The 18203-nt window shown below is 45.8% G+C and overlaps 3 protein-coding genes and 1 non-coding gene across 9 annotated transcripts; 2 read left to right on the top strand and 2 right to left on the bottom strand.

Annotated features, from left to right (window-relative positions):
* The first annotated feature begins 192 nt into the window (after positions 1-192).
* On the top strand, positions 193-1716 carry asRNA:CR44841 (antisense RNA:CR44841). Its single transcript, NR_123953.1, has one exon.
* Positions 499-18092, bottom strand: S6KL (S6 Kinase Like). 3 transcript variants are annotated; one of them, NM_080122.4, is made up of 9 exons: positions 17467-18092; positions 15941-16050; positions 15663-15879; positions 15475-15598; positions 15312-15410; positions 15097-15255; positions 12709-12797; positions 975-1262; positions 499-915 (listed from the first exon to the last, which is right to left on the bottom strand). In NM_080122.4, the coding sequence occupies exons 1-9, from the start codon at positions 17722-17724 to the stop codon at positions 808-810; spliced, it is 1452 nt and encodes a 483-aa protein (NP_524861.2). In that variant the 5' UTR covers positions 17725-18092; the 3' UTR covers positions 499-807. The 3 variants fall into 3 exon arrangements, with proteins under 3 accessions (NP_524861.2, NP_001245743.1, NP_001245742.1); NM_001258814.2 differs by having other exon boundaries at positions 15941-16044; NM_001258813.1 differs by lacking the exon at positions 17467-18092 and adding an exon at positions 16247-16394.
* bnb (bangles and beads) lies at positions 8869-12310 on the top strand. Of its 4 annotated transcripts, NM_078682.4 has the most exons (3): positions 8869-8901; positions 9087-9225; positions 10262-12036. In NM_078682.4, the coding sequence occupies exon 3, from the start codon at positions 10263-10265 to the stop codon at positions 11589-11591; it is 1329 nt and encodes a 442-aa protein (NP_523406.1). In that variant the 5' UTR covers positions 8869-8901; positions 9087-9225; position 10262; the 3' UTR covers positions 11592-12036. The 4 variants fall into 4 exon arrangements, with proteins under 4 accessions (NP_523406.1, NP_728202.1, NP_728201.1 ...); NM_167634.3 differs by having other exon boundaries at positions 8869-9225; positions 10262-12310; NM_167635.3 differs by lacking the exons at positions 8869-8901; positions 9087-9225 and adding an exon at positions 9976-10053.
* Atg101 (Autophagy-related 101) lies at positions 13039-14888 on the bottom strand. Its single transcript, NM_133098.3, has one exon. The coding sequence runs from the start codon at positions 14656-14658 to the stop codon at positions 14002-14004; it is 657 nt and encodes a 218-aa protein (NP_573326.1). The 5' UTR covers positions 14659-14888; the 3' UTR covers positions 13039-14001.
* Positions 18093-18203: the final 111 nt, after the last annotated feature.

Below are 18203 nucleotides of genomic sequence, written 5' to 3'. Positions count from 1 at the left end.
TGGCGTAAGCAGCAGCTGACAAAGCTCCGGAAAAGGGGGAAAAGCTCCGGGAAATGCGAAAAATCACCGTGGTTGGTTATGTATGACAATGCCACCCACGTTCGGCGAGCTTTCTATTTACTCGTCCATAAAATGTTTGGGCAAACACAACAGGAAACCCATTTGCCGTCACTGATTTTCCAACAGCATTCGCTGTCACTCAAAAAAATAATTCCAAACGAGATAGTCCTAAACAAATCATGAACATAAGTTGAAGATATTTGATAAAAAATATTATATAATATACTCCAAGACGTTTACAAGCGACCAAAATATGACATCTTTCCAAGGTTAAAATAGCTAAGGCACCCATATAAAAACATTTAACTTTTGAGAACAAGAAAAACATTTATTTTGGCGCATTGGACTAAAATTACTTTTCGAGCTTGAAAATACATTGCAAACATAAACGGTGTAAAAATGGCATTCGAAATGCAATAAAACTCAGATTATAAATTTAAAATTTATCACTGCAAGCTTTTTGAATACATTTGAATTTTTTTTTTGCTCAATATAGCATATATAATATGGAATATAATTTATTAATAATATTTAAACAATTTGCTATTTGTTCGATTGTAAAGAATGCAAACACTATTTCTTCATTTTAAAGGCATTTGTTAATCGAGTCGAGAGTATAAGACTTTTGTACAAATTGTTAGTTGAATGGAACGTTGCAGTTTAAATAATACCAAAACAAGTGGAAAAAAATATGGCTGAACATCAAGTCGATGTGATGTTGTTTGTAAGGCTCCTCCAGCTCGGGCGCTAGAAGTCCAGGAAAGCATCGATGGCACACTGATTGGTCAGCTGGTCGAAATGCCTGTCCTCGTAGATACGGATTCCATCCCTGGCTATAATCTCCCGAGGCGAGAGCTGCAAATGGCAATTGAAAGACGACTATTCCATGGCATGGTAAACTGAACGTAACTTACACTTAGCAGCTGCTTGGAGCTCAGGTTATAGTCCTTGTAGATGGCAATCCTTTGGAGCGCCATCACACTGCGGATACGCTGGCGCGGCTCAATGGTGAGCAGCTTGCGCAGCACATCCCTGCCCTCGTGGGTGAGGTGCTGCACCTCCTCCGGCAGGAAGTCCTCGCTGTCGCCGTCACTGTCCTGCAGGCAGCCGTTGATCTGAGCAATGGATGGGGCATTGGACAGGCCGTCCTCCGGCTCCACGCTCTCACGCCGTCGCAGTAGGTGGCGTTTGATGTTGGGCGACTGCAATTAGGATTATACAATAAGAAGCATTAATAGTGAATCCTTTTCACTAGAGCATACTTTTCAGCGTCCCTCGAAATTAGCCGCGCCGCAAACCCTCATGCAAAATACCTCTGCGCCAAGTTATACAGGTATATAAACAAATAGAACCCATGTGTCAGAGTATCTGATTTCTGATTTCAAACCATCAAGTCTGCAAGAAATCATCGGTAGTCACCAAAGCGATGAGCCATACTCCTCTGTGTATCTTCTTCGCCTGTCTGTCAGCTATTCCAAAAAATAATAATTAGCGTCCGGTGCCAACACGATCAATCGAACAATGCCAATGGTGACGCCCTGAATCATATCTAAATAACCAAACAATTTGCCACAGATACATGAACACGCAAATACGCAAATCACAAACGTCAGCTTATGGACAGAGTCAACTAACCACATGGCTCTGGGGTATTTTTTTTTTTTTTTTGCCATGGAACTCAATAAACTGGAGTAAACATAAACATAAACTGTGGGCCTAATTATTTGTGTTACAAATTCTTCTAGGAAATCAAGTATTTGTTTGAAATAGCTACAAAAACACCATCTATTCACAGGTATTCACAAGTGCTAAGCTACCCGATTACAAGCATGTAATCGATCTATAATTGTGAAGTCTGATATGAGCTAAATGTTATTTTGTGTAAATTTGTTAAGTTTCTAACTTATTACATATGTTTCATTTCAGAAATTACAAATAGACTACATACAGTGGGATAAGCCTACAAACACAACCAGAAGTCGTAAGGACTAAGGAAAAGATCGGGGTCACCACTAAGTACCATGTTCCAATTACAGAACCAATATACCTGAAATCAGACTACTATAATATTTATATTTTCTACATAACCATCATTATAAAATGGATAATGAATATTCTGGAACTTTGAAACTAATTTCAGCATCACTTCTAAGTCTCTATTTCAGTCAATCTCTGCAATGAGCTTGCAAAAGATGCTGCAATTATGTCGATTACAATGAGATAAACGACGATGGAAATCAGAAATCTGAAGTCTGCGATCTGCGATCTGAGATCTGGATACCCGACTTGGATAAGATCCATGTCTAAGATCGGCTGTGCCTAACTAGCCCGGCAAAGCTCAGATCGGCTTCACGAGCTCTAATGCATGCCAATTGGATTCAATTAGCGCGCTACTACTACTTCTAAAATAGAAATAGACAATTTTTGTCGAGTTGATGGATGTTGCTTTTGCTGTTGCTGGACCCCCATTGTCGTTGTCGCCATGGAGAGTGCTGTAATACTCACACTCTCACTTGCCGAGTACGTTCCAGATCTGTGGTCACATGGATAGAATTATGGGGAAATCCATGGCAAATGTCAGATCGACGTGCAAATACCCCGCATGCCGCACTCAAAAATGGAACTTTCTAGATGCTCGTAGGGATTGTGATATGTGTATCAAATCATGTCATATTTGGAACACTTTGGTACACTGGCATAATACCATTGATATCACACATTATGGACATTTATGGAACACCATATACACCATATAAACTCCCCATTGAATATCTAAATTCATGCAAATCTAATTTGACAAACGCAATTGTCATGTAAAAGCCACTTACTGACACTGACTACCTGCTAATTACACTGACTAGCTGCTGCACTTGAATACTCGCACATACGGCATGGGTATAGTAGATGGTATGGTATGGAGGCTCATGGAGGATGATGACTGTGGTCCGGGTTCGAGCAATGCACGCACTTGAACTTAACATGCACTGCCGACCGGAGAAGTGGCCACCTCTCGGGTATGACCCAAAAAAATTGGCATTCACGATGGGAGACGGCAACTACTGGCACTTTCACGGCGGAAAAGCGCAGGTGGCATTCGGGAAATGTCAGCGAATGGGCCCCTTAGTCATCCAGATTCATTCCCAGACTCAAGGTGATCGTTGCCCGAGCACATAGCATACAAGTAAATGAATATACATATGTGTATATCGGTGGATAAAAGTCCAACTTAGGATGCATTGAGTGGTGGCCTAATGCCGAGAGATTTCGAAAGGTTTGACCTGCATTTGGAGCAACAAATTAAGCTTAATCAATGCGGCTGCGACCGCCAACTGACAACCAGCGAAATGTTGACAAAGTGAAACAGTTTGGGTTGTGCTTAGCTTAGAAAAATTAAATTAAATCACAGACGAGCGAATCGTGGCTGGGTGGCGAGAGGAGAGGTAATGATCATCGGTGGATCGGGGTAGATCTGGCTAGAGAGCGGGTGGAGCAGGGCGGCTTGGACTGCGACTGCGACTGGGACTGCGACTGGGGCTGGGGCTGACCATGCCACCTTCCTGGTTCGTTGATTCGAAAACAAGTTGCGAAATGAGATGAGTCGAGCGCTCCACTGATTCTGCTCTGGTTCCCGCAGACGCTGGCGATCTCCGTCCGTTCATATTATATCTGCTTTATCGCTGACAATGTGACGCATGGTAATTGTAATTGCCGGCACGTGAGCTGGACGCTGGCCTGGCCGCCACCAACTGTCACTCCATTGGAACTACACTACAATGGGAATTAGAACCATACCAAATCCAAATGCCTGCCTATTCACGCAAAGTCACTCCTAATTACACTTCAAAAGTGCTTTTAATGGAGGAAACCGTTCGATTACCGAAGAAGCTATAGTTGGATTCAAGTCCAAGTTGAATGGCTGAGCACTACCCCCATTAAAAATAGTTGGGCATCATAGCAAATACACAATACACCAATTACTAACATGCCTGACATTCTTTCTCTCCGTGTATTGAAATCAGCTCGAATGCGAATTCTGCGTTTAATTTGGCCAAAACTAGATCATAGAATCTAATCACACAGATTGACCCTGGCCCAGTCATGGGCTGCCGGAGTCCATCTTCCGTTTGAACTACCATAGGTCATCAACCGGCTTCCTTCTCCAGCTGCCATTCGCTCGGTTGGCCAATTATCGTCGCGACAAAGTTTAGTGCGAGCAAAAAGCTTGATAGTGATTATTATTTTTATATTTCCCAGAATTAATGTCCAGAGATAATTGTCTTAATCGACTGTACATCGCATATTGCACAGTCAGCCAAAAGCCCAAAGTCAAACCCCAAAAGAAAAGGAAGCCGACAAGAACGGATGGATTGACAATATTCTGAAGTGCGCAGCAGCAAAAACCGAAAACAATCTGCAAGATTTCGGATTTCGAATGGCCATTGCGGCTTTACGAGTGCTCAGCTTGCCGATGAGTGGTGGCCTCCACCGAGCAGACCTAAACAAACGCGCCAGGAAGTGCTCTTCGATCTGGCCAAGATCTGTGGCAAGTCGACGTTCAGTTGGCTCAAAATCCATGGCGTAATAGGTTGCTCAATCGCCACATACGAGATGTATTTATTTAAATGCACATGCGCATCCATATCTAGCCAAAGATAGCCACTGCGATCGCCAGCAAAAGAACCCGACGGCCACATGGTCATGATGGGGGATGGGGATGAGGATGGGGATGGGCCCTTTTCAATTACAGTCATTAAAATGCGTGTCTACTTTAATTACAAATTTCAAAACAGAAAAGGCGAACGTCGCGCAGAGGTGGATAAAAGTGCGCATAGATTTTGCAGTTTTTCCCCTGGGGGAATGTCCATCGTCCATCGTCCATCCAACAGTCCAGTCCTCTAGTATCCACCATCCACTAGCCACCACTGCCAGGCGCTGTCCACTGTCATTGTCCACCAGTTGGGCAGGCTGGACGGGCTGGACAGGCGGTGTATTATGCGACAATGACCTCTTTTCCGTGCTTAGGACATTCAAGGCCAATAACAAAGAGTTATGTATCCATGAGATACAAAGGCGACTCGACCGCTGTTCTGCAGTTTTGCAGCTCTGCAGCGCTGCTGCTCTGCTCGCAGGTCTAGTACTGGGATGTGTATATGCACACGTACATACATGTGTAGGTACATATGTGCCTAGCTGTGGATGGTGGCATGCAGCAAGCACTGGACAACAAGGTGGCCCACGTTGGATTTGCAGATTTTGGCCTAGTCACAGAACCAAGCCGGGAAACTAAGCCCATGCTGGCCTGTGTAATTACCTTTGCCAGGATGATAATGATAATGATGATGGTAATGCTCCTGCCTCGCGATCTATGCTAGTTCTCCCTTTCGCTTTTGTGTTGACGACCAGGACAATGTTGATGTTGATTGCAACGCGTGTGCATTTTATATTATACTCGGTATGGTGTGATAGCAGACCGAGCACATCGTGGCCATTCCCTTGCCGGTTCCCCCTGCGATTCCTTCGATCATCCAATCTTAAAAGGCTTTACTCCACTCCAAGCAAGTCCATATCCATGGCCAATGCCCAAGTCGTGTCCGCAGCGCACAAATTTATTGCATTCGCTGCTCCGCAAAGAACCTGCAGAAAATCTACGTCCAGAAAGAGGTTCCCTTTTGCGGGCTGCGCAAATATTTATGCAAGTCAAGAGCATAAAAATGTCGCAAGAAAATGAGAAGACCAGTGCAGCCATTAACTGACCACTTGGCCCAGCAGGCAAGTGCTTGTGCATCCTGCCCTCCACCTCTAAGGCGCCGCATTCCCACCACTTCAGATCGGACGACACGCGAGGAGGATCGGCAGCCATTCCACAGAGCAGTGCCAATTCCCTAGCCTGGCCAATTTTCCACCATCTCCTCCAGTTCAGCGCCAAAAAGTTGCATTTGATTTGGCGCTGGTATGGGTATGGGCTCCGCATGAGGTTTCTCCATACCAACGATACCCTAATCTACAGGAGTTAGTTCCAATGCTCATGAAGTAATAACTATAATCAACAAGTCAAATCTATATATCATAGATCAAACATCTAAATATAAATGATCATATAAATGTTAGTTGGTTTGAAGAGTTCCCCAGCTGAAAAGCACAAGAAGAAATGGAACTGCGAGAATATCTTATTTTAAGAAAGGGTATCACTATTTCGGTGTACCCTAGGCATTCTCACATTTTTTTTTAATAGCATCGCCTACTTTGGATGGAACTCAGCGGTTCAGGTTTTCTTCTAACTTGGTTGTCCTCCAGCAGAGCTGAGTTTTTTTTTTTTTTTAGATCGGGCAATTAAATGTCTGGTGGGGGGATATTCTGAACTGAGTATATATATGTATGTATATGTATGTAGATACATATATACAAGGACTTGCAAAGTGCCATGGCAAACCTGAGCTAATAGAAGCTCTTATTAAACTCGTAAAAGTGCGATTTAAATCTAAGCTAAGTTTAGACTATTAGCACGGTAGTCACACCATTAGAATACGTCATCTTTTGCCATGAAAACACTGGTTCGCATAGTCAGAGTTGTTGTTCCACAGCCGTTCATCCATGGAAATCATTGAGCAACTTAATAATTGCAATTATGCATGATTTTTCTAAACGCAAATATCTAAAGATTATGAGATTCATTTTCGTGACGAGATCTACGAGATCAACAGAACTATCTACACCGCGATCGACCTTCAAAATTGGCCAACAACTGGTGTTGGTGGTGGGTCGGTCGTAAAGGTTTTCGGGTTCTGGGTATTTGGGTATTTGGGTTAGCCATCCATCGGTTTTGCATACACATTACAAGTTCCTAGGTACGCAACAACGTGGCCAATCCTGCCTAAATATAGATTCCGAAAAAACAGGTAGACAAGACAGCCGAGGCCAGATAATCCATGGGCCCATAAAACCCAAAATCGTTCCGAACCCAAACGGGTCGTAAATAAACAGATGGGTCGCGTTCAAATATTTTCGACAGCCGACTTAATGCGGCTTTCCCTCATTTATCTCGCCCATCTCGGTTACTATCTCGCACCATTAGTATCATCATGTGCATTCTGAAATCAGACTCTTTCCAAATCCAATCAGAGCACGTTTAACTTAAGAGCTCTCCCAGAACTTTTCCGCTAAACGATTGTCCGACCTTAGAGACGTCGACGCAATAGTATCTTCTGCTCGTGTATAAGGCACTTCGTTTCCATGGCTGGCACACTCGAAGTGAATAGAATCAAATGATATTAAATATTATTAGCTGCTGTACGAACTAAGAGAAATCTTCAACCTATTGGTATTTAAATGATTTAAGACTGCGCCCTTAAGGTCTGAATCATACGAAATCATACGATGTCAAATGATCCATTCGAATCTAAAGTATATTTCTTGATCTATTTACGAAGTAGAATCGAGTTCATGTTCTACGTAGTAAATCAGCACTGTCTTTGATTGGATTTTTTCGGGTGTACAACAAGCATTATATGGCATTTAGTTGCCCAATTTGGAGAAGGCGAAGAAGTCGTGGATGTGAATTTTCATAAGCGACAACTACGTGGATTGGGCAATTTAGCGCACCCACGAGTGTGTAATATCACTTTCTGGCGGGGAAATGGAACTTTCCATCGATCTAAACGCATCTATCCTTTTTGGAGCTCATGTGTACTATACATACACTTTATATTTTATCTGGTGGCAGTCTATAAAAAGAATCGGCAGGCCTGTTTTGAGCTGCCCCAAGGCATTTATCATTCTAAGATAATCAACGATCGGAAACCCCCTGCTTTGATTATGTTAATGATGTTCCTCGACGGGATCGAATGCAGCCTGGTATGGGTATGGGTATGGGTATGGGTATGGGTATGAGTATGGGTATGGTTATGTTCTGGTTTGGTCCTCTTCTGGCCACTGGCTTAGTTCGTCTTTGGCTCGATTGCTAAAGTTCTTGGTGGTGCTGGTGGAACTAGCAGGCATGCTGGCCCCCTATGCCCCCTAACCACGTCTCGTGCCCAAGTAGATACCGGTTTTCTTTTTTTTTTTTTTTTCGCCAGGCCAACTCCTCTGCCGCCTCCGAGCAAGCTGGCGCGCAAGCAAGCAACCCCGCCAATTGCATTGAACCACAATTAAGCATTTTTCTTTGGCCCTGGCTGATTGCTGATATTATCATCGTACCAACTGCATTTGAAAATCGTGCTGCGTTTAATGACGCTTATGGCAATCGATCAGCGCAGGGCGGGCGGGCAGCCAGCGATCCTGGCTAGTTCGATTTTATAAATAGATCCTACCAACAGTTGCTAGTTACCAAGTACCCAATACCGGGTACCAGGTATCTGCGGTCTGCCAAAGAAGTCTCTGCAGAAGACTTACAAATTACATTCGCTTTAAAAATAGACAGCGCGCAGTGAACAATTTGCCGTCTATTTATGGAGAAAGGGTTCTGGATGGGAGATGGGCATGGAATTGGGATTGGGGATGGGGCTGTGAAGTTCTGGAGTTCTGCAGCTCCTTCATTGCCGGCTTAGAACGCCGAACTAAAAATATCCATATCCACGGGATCCTTGCGACTTGCGACTCTCACGTACGCATTCCCGCTGCCCCATCCTCTAAAGATTCTGCCTGCTGCGTGCTGCGTCTTGTTGCGGCTGCTGCTGCTGCTGCTGCTACCGCCGCTGCTGCGACGTTCGTGCCTAGCACGCTGTCTATGGCCATACCGCCGATGCTCTGCCGACGTCGACTTCGGGCGTTCGTGATCCGGCGACGAGTGTATATAAACGCCCCGGCGCGCTGGCATCCACTCAAAGTGTTTCTTGAAACTGACCGGTGAGAACACGCGGCAGGCCAGGCCAGCAGCGCAGTGGATTAAGAATATATATATATATATATATATATATACATATACCACACGAATACCACCTACATATCACACACATATATATATATATTTTTTTTTTAACAACAATCTACCTTTTTTTTTTTAACTCTGTGCGTTGTGTGTTTTGTTGCAGGGCGCGAAACGAAATCCCAGAATATTCTCAAACGATAATTGCAAAACCGCAAATTGTTAACAAATAAGTGTATCTGTGAGATACGCAGTGCCAAAGCAAACACAGTTTCTAAACCAACGTTAGCCGCTTCAATCAAAAGGTGAGTGCTGGCCAAGGCCAAGGTACCGATGGCACCGACTGATCCGAATGGAATCCTTGGTGCAAGTAACGAGCCTGCCTTATCTGCATCGGTGGTGGGTCATCGATGTGGCCAAATGGGTGAACCAACCGATTGGGTTTCGCAAATCACCGCCAGCGTCTCTTAACGAGTTTCGATTGCCAAGTCTTGGCGACGACGTACATATGTACCTAAATGCAGTTTTTGGCCAACAAGAGCCGCTCGTAAATTATAAAGATCGTATCTTTTGGTGGGTAGGGGACATGGACATGGGTAGGGGAACCATGGCTTCTCGACCAGACAGACAAACGTTGCGTAACACCCACGAAATAATGGCCAGTAATGGCCAATAGTTGAATAGTCGTGTGCAGCCATACAGCACAATACATGACAATATCATTCGGGCACATTCAAATGCACATTATTCATGGGACCCGGGCTCAAGAACCCCATTAGATTTGAATTCGAACCGTTATATCTGATATTTTTTTGTTTAATAAATTAAGCTTTATCGATGGCCATTAAATGGCCGAATTAATTAGCATAAGGAAATAAGCAGATGGCCGTCTCGCGGTCCAAATTTGCAAGTCAGTCGTTATCAGATGGTCCGAGATGGTTAGTTTTGAAAAACTTAAGTGATCACCGTTTAAGTGGCGCATTTGAATAATTAAACGCTTTCAATGTGGACCAACCGGAGCCGGGAGAAAGGAGGAGGAGCATCATTAGATGCATAAGGCAGCCAGTCGGTTGCCAGCAGGACTGACAGACCGGGTCTACGAACTGACGACGACAGGCAATTTCAATTCAGAGGTAGAATTTCATTTAATCGAATTACAAAAGAACCAAACGAAACGTAATTCCGCGGAAGACGAAACGATGATTGGGGAATTTAAAGCGGAATAGAAAGTCCGGACCACATTAAAAAAAAAAAAAAAACAATCTCAGTGAGGGTCATTGTGCAGCCGATTGCTTTGTGGATTCTAAATTAAAGTCCCCCGTTTGTCGTTTCCTTTTTCAGAATGAAGTGCCAACTGCTTTTCGTGGCCACCGTGTGCCTGGCCAGCGTTTGGGCGCTTCCCGTGCCCGACGAGGAGGTGGCCATCCAGCCGGACAGCGGTGCCAAGGCCGAGCTCCTGACCAAGACCGTGCTGCCCACCGCCGTTGAGCCTGCTCCCTTGAAGCCCGAGGCCGAGAAGCCGGCAGAGACCAAGACCATCGAAGCCAAGGCCGCCGTTCCAGAGCAGCCCGACGTCAACGCCAACCCATCACCCAGCACTCCTGCCGCCGAGCCAGCCAAGGAGATCAACAGCGTGGAGCTCAAGTCGAGCGCGCCGGACGTAGAGACCGCTCCGGCCATTCCTGAGAAGAAGACCCTGCCCGAGGAGGCCAAGCCCGCCCAGGAGAACGCTCCCGTTGAGGCCGAGAAGAAGCAGGAGAAGACCGCCCGCACGGAGGCGGAACCCACTGTCGAGGCTCAGCCCCAGGCCACCAAGGCCATTGAACAGGCCCCCGAAGCCCCAGCCGCCAATGCCGAGGTGCAGAAGCAAGTTGTCGACGAGGTCAAGCCCCAGGAGCCCAAGATCGATGCCAAGTCCGCCGAGGAGCCAGCGATTCCCGCCGTAGTGGCCGCCGAGAAAGAGACACCCGTGCCCGAGCAGCCCGCCCGCCAGGAGAGGATCAACGAAATCGAACAGAAGGATGCCAAGAAGGACGCTGCTGTTGCCGAGGAGCCAGCCAAGGCCGCTGAAGCCACACCCACCGCCGCTCCTGAAGCCGCCACCAAGTCGGACTCCAACATCCAGGTGATTGCTCCCGAGAAGAAGTCCATCGAGTCGTCCCCTGCTGCTGCGGCTGCTTCTCCTGCCGCCCAGGCTGCCCAGGCCAAGTCCGGTGAGGCCCCCAAGCCAGTTGACCAGCAGAAGAGCACCGAAACCGTTGCCGAATCCGCTCCCGTCCTAAAGACCAATGCCCCACTTGCTCCGGCCGGTGCCACCAAGGTGACGGAGGCCGTCAAGGAGCAGGAGAAGGAACAGCCAGCCGCTGATACCGCTGCCAAGGCCCTGCCAGAACAGAAGAAGACGGAGGAGACAGCAGCACCAGCTGGAGCACCAGAGCCAACCGCCGCCGTTGCCCCTGCTGCCGTGCCCGAGGCCAAGAAGATCGACGAAGCACCAGCTGCCGAGACCGTGGTCAAGGGCGAGGAGGCCATTGCCAAGCCCATTGCCCAGTCACCATCGGCCGAGCCCAAAAAGTCGTCGGAGGAAAAGTCTGACAAGTCCGAGTCCAAGGTCGATGAGTCCTCAGAGTCCAAGGAGTCGGAGGAGAGCAGCGAATCGAAGGAGAACTAGGAATAGTAAGAGCTTTACATCTACCACCTTGCCTTAACCAACTCAACTCCAACTCACCACCGCACCGCACCACCCGCACCAACCAACACCAACACCAGCACCACCAACCCTACCGACCATCGCACCACTGCTACGCCTTGGCAGCGTCTTAATATTACGATCGTAGTTAGTGGTATCCTTAGTTGTAAATGGAGCAGAACGTAATGACACACACAAAATGAAGGGCAGGACTGTGGAAAGGATGGCGTTCTGCCCCAGGATCAATAGAACCAAGTGGATCGGAAGGTAAACCACGCGTAGGCATAACAATTCAACACACAACAAACAGGACAAACCGCTAAGATGGCATAAAGTAATACTTATAATTATAATTTAATAAATGTAATCTTAATTAAATCTTAGTCATTGCAAGACAACCAACCCGGTACCCGCCCGCCCCAAGAACAAAAAAAAAAAACTCCTAGATCAGCAGCCTAACCATGTCCAAACCAAGAGCGAGATCAAGACCAAGTCCTTTCCAAAAATAACACCCAGAATGAAGCCAGCACTCGATGAGTATCGCCTATGATACATTATAAATGAGAAAACCTTTTTTTTTATTTGAGTTCTAACATAATGAAACTACATTTAATAACGATAGTGTTATAACGTATATATGAGAAGAAGTATATATGCTTTTATATAGACTGAGAAAATTCTTAAATAAAAATCGAAAAACTAAAAAGGCCTCGAATACTATGTGGGGAGATCTTAATTCCAACCTGGGTTGGGGAATGGGAAACATCTAATCCTGAACATCAAATAGATAAATACCGACTTTGAATTGGATAGACAACACCTGATTATATACAGCTCTGATTCTCTGACTGCGAGGCCAATTATAAACGTTCGGATTATAGAGCTTCATTGCGGACTACGGTGGCCAACACACCCCGAGTATTCCCCACTGATGCAATGCAGCAAACCAGTTCCCCAGTTCCAGAACCAGCTAAGACTGCACTACACGGTACTATGGCTATTGCGTCGGAAAACAAATCGGTTCGCCGAGATGGCGCATGCTCGCATTCTGAATGGTTATTACCGATTGAATTACCGACTACCGGATTTGGTCGCTTACCTTCTGCGTCAGCATCTGACAGGCAATAACGCCCAAGGCCCACCAGTCCACCGCATGGCCATAGGGTTCCCCGCACAGAATCTCCGGGGCTGTAACGATACGAGAGGGGGAGAACGTTTTACCCACCCGCAAACAAATGGTGCAGAGGCAAATGGTCTGTTCGGCGCGCCGAATTCGGATGATACGTACACGGGGATGTGGGATGCGACTATACGGACAAAACAAACGCATAGCTTGGGTAGCTTGGGTAACTTGGAACGGAGACATGGCTGGTCGATGTGATTGATTATTGATGGATTATTTGGGATAATGCTCGCAAAAAGGCCAATTACATTTCTACTTTGAACGTGTGCTTCAAAGGATTTATTCCGCTTAATTCGATTTTACAATATTAGTTAAGTCGTAAAGTACATTTATCGTTTACTTTTATAGCTTGGACATATAGATAAACATTGATTTACATACATACATGTCTACATATTGGATATCCATGGATACATGGAGTCCGTACTATAGTTTAATCACTACAAGTACAATCACAATCTTTTATACATACATTTCTACCGCCTCACCGCTACTTGCCTCGATCTAAACATAAGATTTTAAATGGGTTCTGAATTCGTTAAAGGTTGCTTTTCATCTGTTCTGCTCTGTTCATAGCTTTCATCGTTTTCGTTATTTACATTGGCGATTAAGATATAATTAACACATTATATTTGCTCGACTGACAGCTAACTGCTTGCTAGTGGAGCGCAAAGCTTGTTTTTGGAACGTTTTGCATGGATGATAAAGGGGATTTAGCTTATACATTTGGTGGGATCTGGATAGTGGGCCGCCTATGCAATCTACATCCATCTGCTTTTGGCTATCCATGGCTATCTACATCTACGCAAGTCTCCCTTCTGCTTTTAAATCGTACCGTGGACATGTTAGTCCAGAATTTACCCAAAGCATGCTTGTGGGTCAAGCGGTGGTCAATGGAACCTATTAGATATCTAAAGCAATGATAACAACTAAAATTATTAAGGCAGAACAATTAAGACGAAGCCTATATGTTAAACGATCTAGTTCAGCAGGGACGTGTCATATGCCATAAATAATTATTGTATTTACTTCGCGTTTCATCCTATCACCCTTGCCTATGACTCAACCTTGGTCATGGGCAACGAAACACCAGGCGTAGAAGGTTGAAAAAAAAAAAAGAAAGTACTAATAAATTAACTCGCGAGAAACTAAGTAGTGGCCACCAAAACTACACAATGATGGGAGGATTTGCGTTCCCCCGACAGCCCGTCACATTGCGAGCGTTTCCTTGATGATCTTCTTCATGGCGTTACCCATGGAGGGTGCAGCCGAGCCCGAGGTGGAGTAGTCAAACTTAAACAAATACGGCTGCACGTCCGGAAAGGATGTGTCGAAGATCAGGTCCAGTTCGCTCTGGCTGGGCGTTTTGGGCACGTAATCGTGCCGATTCATCAGCTCGGTGATGTATATGACCTTTTCGGTCAGGAGATCGGAGACATTCTCGCGGCACAGCTGCCTCTCATCCTCGTTCTCGTGCTTGATCAGATCCAGGTGCACCGTCCACACCTCCCATGGGATCGACTCCTGCGGAAAGGGCCAGCGGTTCTTCTTTTTCTGAAAGAACTCCAGGCTGATCTGGCCTGAGCCACAGCTCTCGTTGGAGCGCAGCTTCTCGCTGAACGAGTTGATGGCCCGCTTCACCTTGTGTGTCAAGCTGTCCGAGGTGCAGCACACGTAGGTGAAGTCGATGAAGTTGCAATCGACGTCCGTGTAGCCGACCGTGCCAATCGAGTATTGGGCGTCGCCCGTGTACATGTACTTGCCCAAGCAGCGGTGGAAGAGGACGGTGTGAAAAATGGTGGCCACCGCCTCGTCCACCTGACGACCCTCCATGGTCAGATCAAAAACCTGCGAACGCGCGTTCATTGCGATAACTTCTACGGCTTGAGTTTGAGATTGGGTTTACGTTTGTGTGTTGCCTATATACAGTGTTACGTCAGTATTGTGACTTTGGATCCCTTGATCTCTTACTATCGCCTAACTGCTATGTTATGCCTCCTAAGTCTGATCTTCGTTCTCTGATAATGTTTACTGGCTCACAGTAATGTTTATAGTTGAATTGTTGCCTGTCTCATTAAATGTACATTGTTTTATAGCTTAAATATTAGTATCCTAGAGTAACAGGTTGTTATATATGCTCTATTTTCCTATACTGCTCTGTTCCCTTTTTCTTCTAAGTTACTTTGATGGGCTTTCTTTTCGAAAATACCTTTGAACGATTTGGATTGCGATGGATCGGCACGCCTCTTAACAGCTAAATCTATTTCTTAAGTGTTTGTATGTTTAAGTTGGATTAGATCGTACCCATGTATTTGAAAGTGCCACACATGGTGCGCGTGTTTGCCCCCAGTTTGAGCCACTTGCTAAGGCCGAAGTCGGTTAGCTTTATGTGAAACTGTTCAGTTAGCAGGATGTTCTCCGGCTTCGCATCACGATATATAATCCCAGCGTTGTGGAGAAAATCTAAAAAGAGCGTACGTGAGATATTGGTTTGCTGGCCTAAGACCTCTTTTACTCACCCAAGGCAAGTGCTATCTCGCCAATGTATAAACGAACCAGATCAATGGAGAAGTGAGTTATTTTTGAGAACAACTCGCCGTTGGGTACGTACTCCGATACTGCAGTGGATTAGAGTATTTAGTATACACATAAAATCGTTAGTATAGTTTTATCTCAACGCACGAATATGGAGGTTGTGGCGGTTTTGCCACAGATCTATTTGCTTCACGATAAACGGATGATGGCCGCAAACCTTCTGAATGTCCGCCTCGTCCTTTATCTGCCGTACACTGTTGTCTTCGATGAGCTGTATAAAAAAAGTAGGGGAGTTATTTTATCTCTGCCAGTATCCGAACCGAATGCTTAACAACCTTTGATTTCTTTAGCACTTTCAGGGCGTAGCACTGACTAATGTCACTCTTGCTGGACACCTTGAAGACCACGCCAAAGGCTCCCTTGGCCACCAAATGATCGATACGGTACAGATCGTTCTTGCTGGTCTCCTTAAAGTGCGAGTTGAAGATTGAGTTGGTCAGAGGTCGGTGCCACTGAGTCTTGCCACGACGAGAGCCATGAAGTGAGGTCAAGCTGCAAGCAAGAGTTGGCATATTATTTACGGAAACTTAAGGGGCGATCAATGCGATTCTACCTCTTTCGCGTGGCCTTGTTTCGATGACGAAATGAGTTGCGGGCACCGGAGAAGCTCCAGTTGAGTCGTCCTCCGCTAAGGCTGCCAAGACTCCAGGTGGAAAGCTGTTGCTGAAACAAGACAGACCATTAGGTTTTGGTGTTCAGTACACAATTCTCGCCCTTCACTGCTATCTATCCCATGTATATGTACATATGTAAGTTAATTTTATATTGAACACGCGGCGGACTGCCTGTATACTGAATGACCAGTGCTGAAGCCAACAAAACGGCCTGAAACGGGCTCAGCGGATTTATTACGGCTTACCTGCGTTGTTTTCAACGCTTATCCCAGCCCTTTCCACCGGAAAAATAAGCTAATGAATTCCCAGAACACTTTCTAGCAATCTATGAATTTCTACGGAGGCGTAGGAGACGGTTTTGCGATGTTCCCTTGGCGACGACACGTGCGTTATGGGCCTCTGAATATTTGCAAACAAACAACGCCACCGATGATCGAACAGCTGGGAACGGAACGCAGAAGAGAGCGAGAGAGCAAATCGACTATACAGTGGTGTCCACCGAGAGTGATCATATGTTTTCAATGTTCTCAATCACTATGACACATTCTTGGTAAAAAGTTAGTTTTTTTTCATTAAATTGCTGATTTTTAGTTTAAATAATAAGGCCATTTTTAGGCAAACCCGAGTAAAACAGTGAATTTAAATTGGTTTCGCTATTAGGTAACTTTCAAACCAAAAGTGTTGATTTAAACCATATTTTGAAAAATAATGGAGCTATGAGCTTTTTGTGTGCAAAAATTTTTTTATCTATTAATATAGATTGCTGACGTGAAAAATCTTTAATAAACTACTGCTGAGAACTAAATACGTTTTCGGCATGCGAAGTCTTATCTCATTTTCTAAACGCTTTTCCACAAGTCGTTCCCATATGCTAGCCCGCGTCTGTGGCCAGAGTTTCTTTGCTTGAGGGTCACCATTCCATTCCGTATGGCTACACACACGCGTATGGAGCATAATGTACAGATCTGTGGATCTGGATCTACGCGTGGGCTGTGCGATCCCCAGATTCATAAAGTGAAAACAGAGGGGGGAGCACGTGGACGGGTGGATTTGATAAGGGGGAGCCAGAATTTGCGCAGCGGGAGGCTCAATTGGCATGGCCATGAAAGTCGTATGCGAATGCGGAAATACTTGGGGCATTTGAAAAGTGCGGAAAAGAGCGCCCACACACGTGCTGCCTGTGGGGCGGCGCGAGGAAGAGTGGGTTTCGTGGGGGGTCAGGGGTCAAAAGCCGCAACGTAATTGAAAGGGGGAAAACGCGAACCCAGCACCCATTAATGTCATTAATGACGCAGTATTTATTCGCGCTGACGAGGGAAAACATGGCCAACAAAGTGTACATACATATGTGCATAAGTACGAATGTATGTTTATACGCGCATATATGGGTTGCCTTATCAGCCTGTCCTACACATATACTACAACGTCCACCCACCACCCACTTGCGACTTTTCTTACTCATTACCTGCTGTGATTGTACAGGCTGTTCCTCGTCGCCCGGAGGATGCGACTGTGTTGGCTGGTTGGTGTGGGCCTGGAACTGGATTCTCCTGCTGCTCGGTTGCTCCTGTTGCGGCTGTTGTTGCTGCTGCTGCTGCTCCTGATACAGCTCCTCCTGGTGGTAGTGGTGATCGCTGGCTGAGGCGCCTAGTTCCGCTGCGCCTTGTGGCCACTGGGATGTCCTTCTGCTTCTGCTTGCATTACGCGGTTGCGAGTTGCCCATCAAAAGCTCCACTCGTCCCAATCAATTCCCGTTGTTTCTGTTTCGGTTTCTGTTTCCTTGTCGTCCGCTTGTTGTTTACACACACACACCGCACACCACCACACTCCACTCGTTCCACTGGAATTGCGCAATCACTGTTCGTGTGCGTGCGCGTGAGGGGCAGCCAAAAAATCGCAGTAAAAAGCGCGCACTCGCAGTTGGGGTAGCTGAAATTCTAATATAAATATTTGGTAGCTAAGGCTGGCTCTATTTTGCTGTTTTTCAGTGTGTTGTTGTTGTTGTTGTTGTGCAGGTAGCAGTGTGACCAGACCAGACGTCGGCTAGCACCTAAGCGCGATTGTTCTCGGCTGTGCGAAGGGGCACACTGTGAATTAGTGGCGCGTAATGTCAGTGGATAAAACGTATTATGTATTCTAAGCTACCATTGTCAGTTCTGAGAATTTTCAATCTTCTACAAACTAATGTTAAGACATGCAAAA

Source organism: Drosophila melanogaster, chromosome X (assembly GCF_000001215.4).
Source record: "Drosophila melanogaster chromosome X".
Lineage (NCBI taxonomy): Eukaryota > Metazoa > Arthropoda > Insecta > Diptera > Drosophilidae > Drosophila > Drosophila melanogaster.
Note: the sequence above shows the minus strand (reverse complement) of the source record. Positions and strands in the feature narration are given on the sequence as shown.

Coding starts and splice junctions, on each gene's coding strand:
- bnb (NM_167634.3), top strand. CDS start 10,263: ATGAAGTGCCAACTGCTTTTCGTGGCCACCGTGTGCCTGGCCAGCGTT.
- Atg101 (NM_133098.3), bottom strand. CDS start 14,658: ATGAACGCGCGTTCGCAGGTTTTTGATCTGACCATGGAGGGTCGTCAG.
- S6KL (NM_080122.4), bottom strand. CDS start 17,724: ATGGGCAACTCGCAACCGCGTAATGCAAGCAGAAGCAGAAGGACATCC. Junction 15,411..15,474: donor CCGCCACAACCTCCATATTC/GTGCGTTGAGAT, acceptor AATCCACTGCAG/TATCGGAGTACGTACCCAAC. Junction 916..974: donor GCTCCAAGCAGCTGCTAAGT/GTAAGTTACGTT, acceptor TGCCATTTGCAG/CTCTCGCCTCGGGAGATTAT.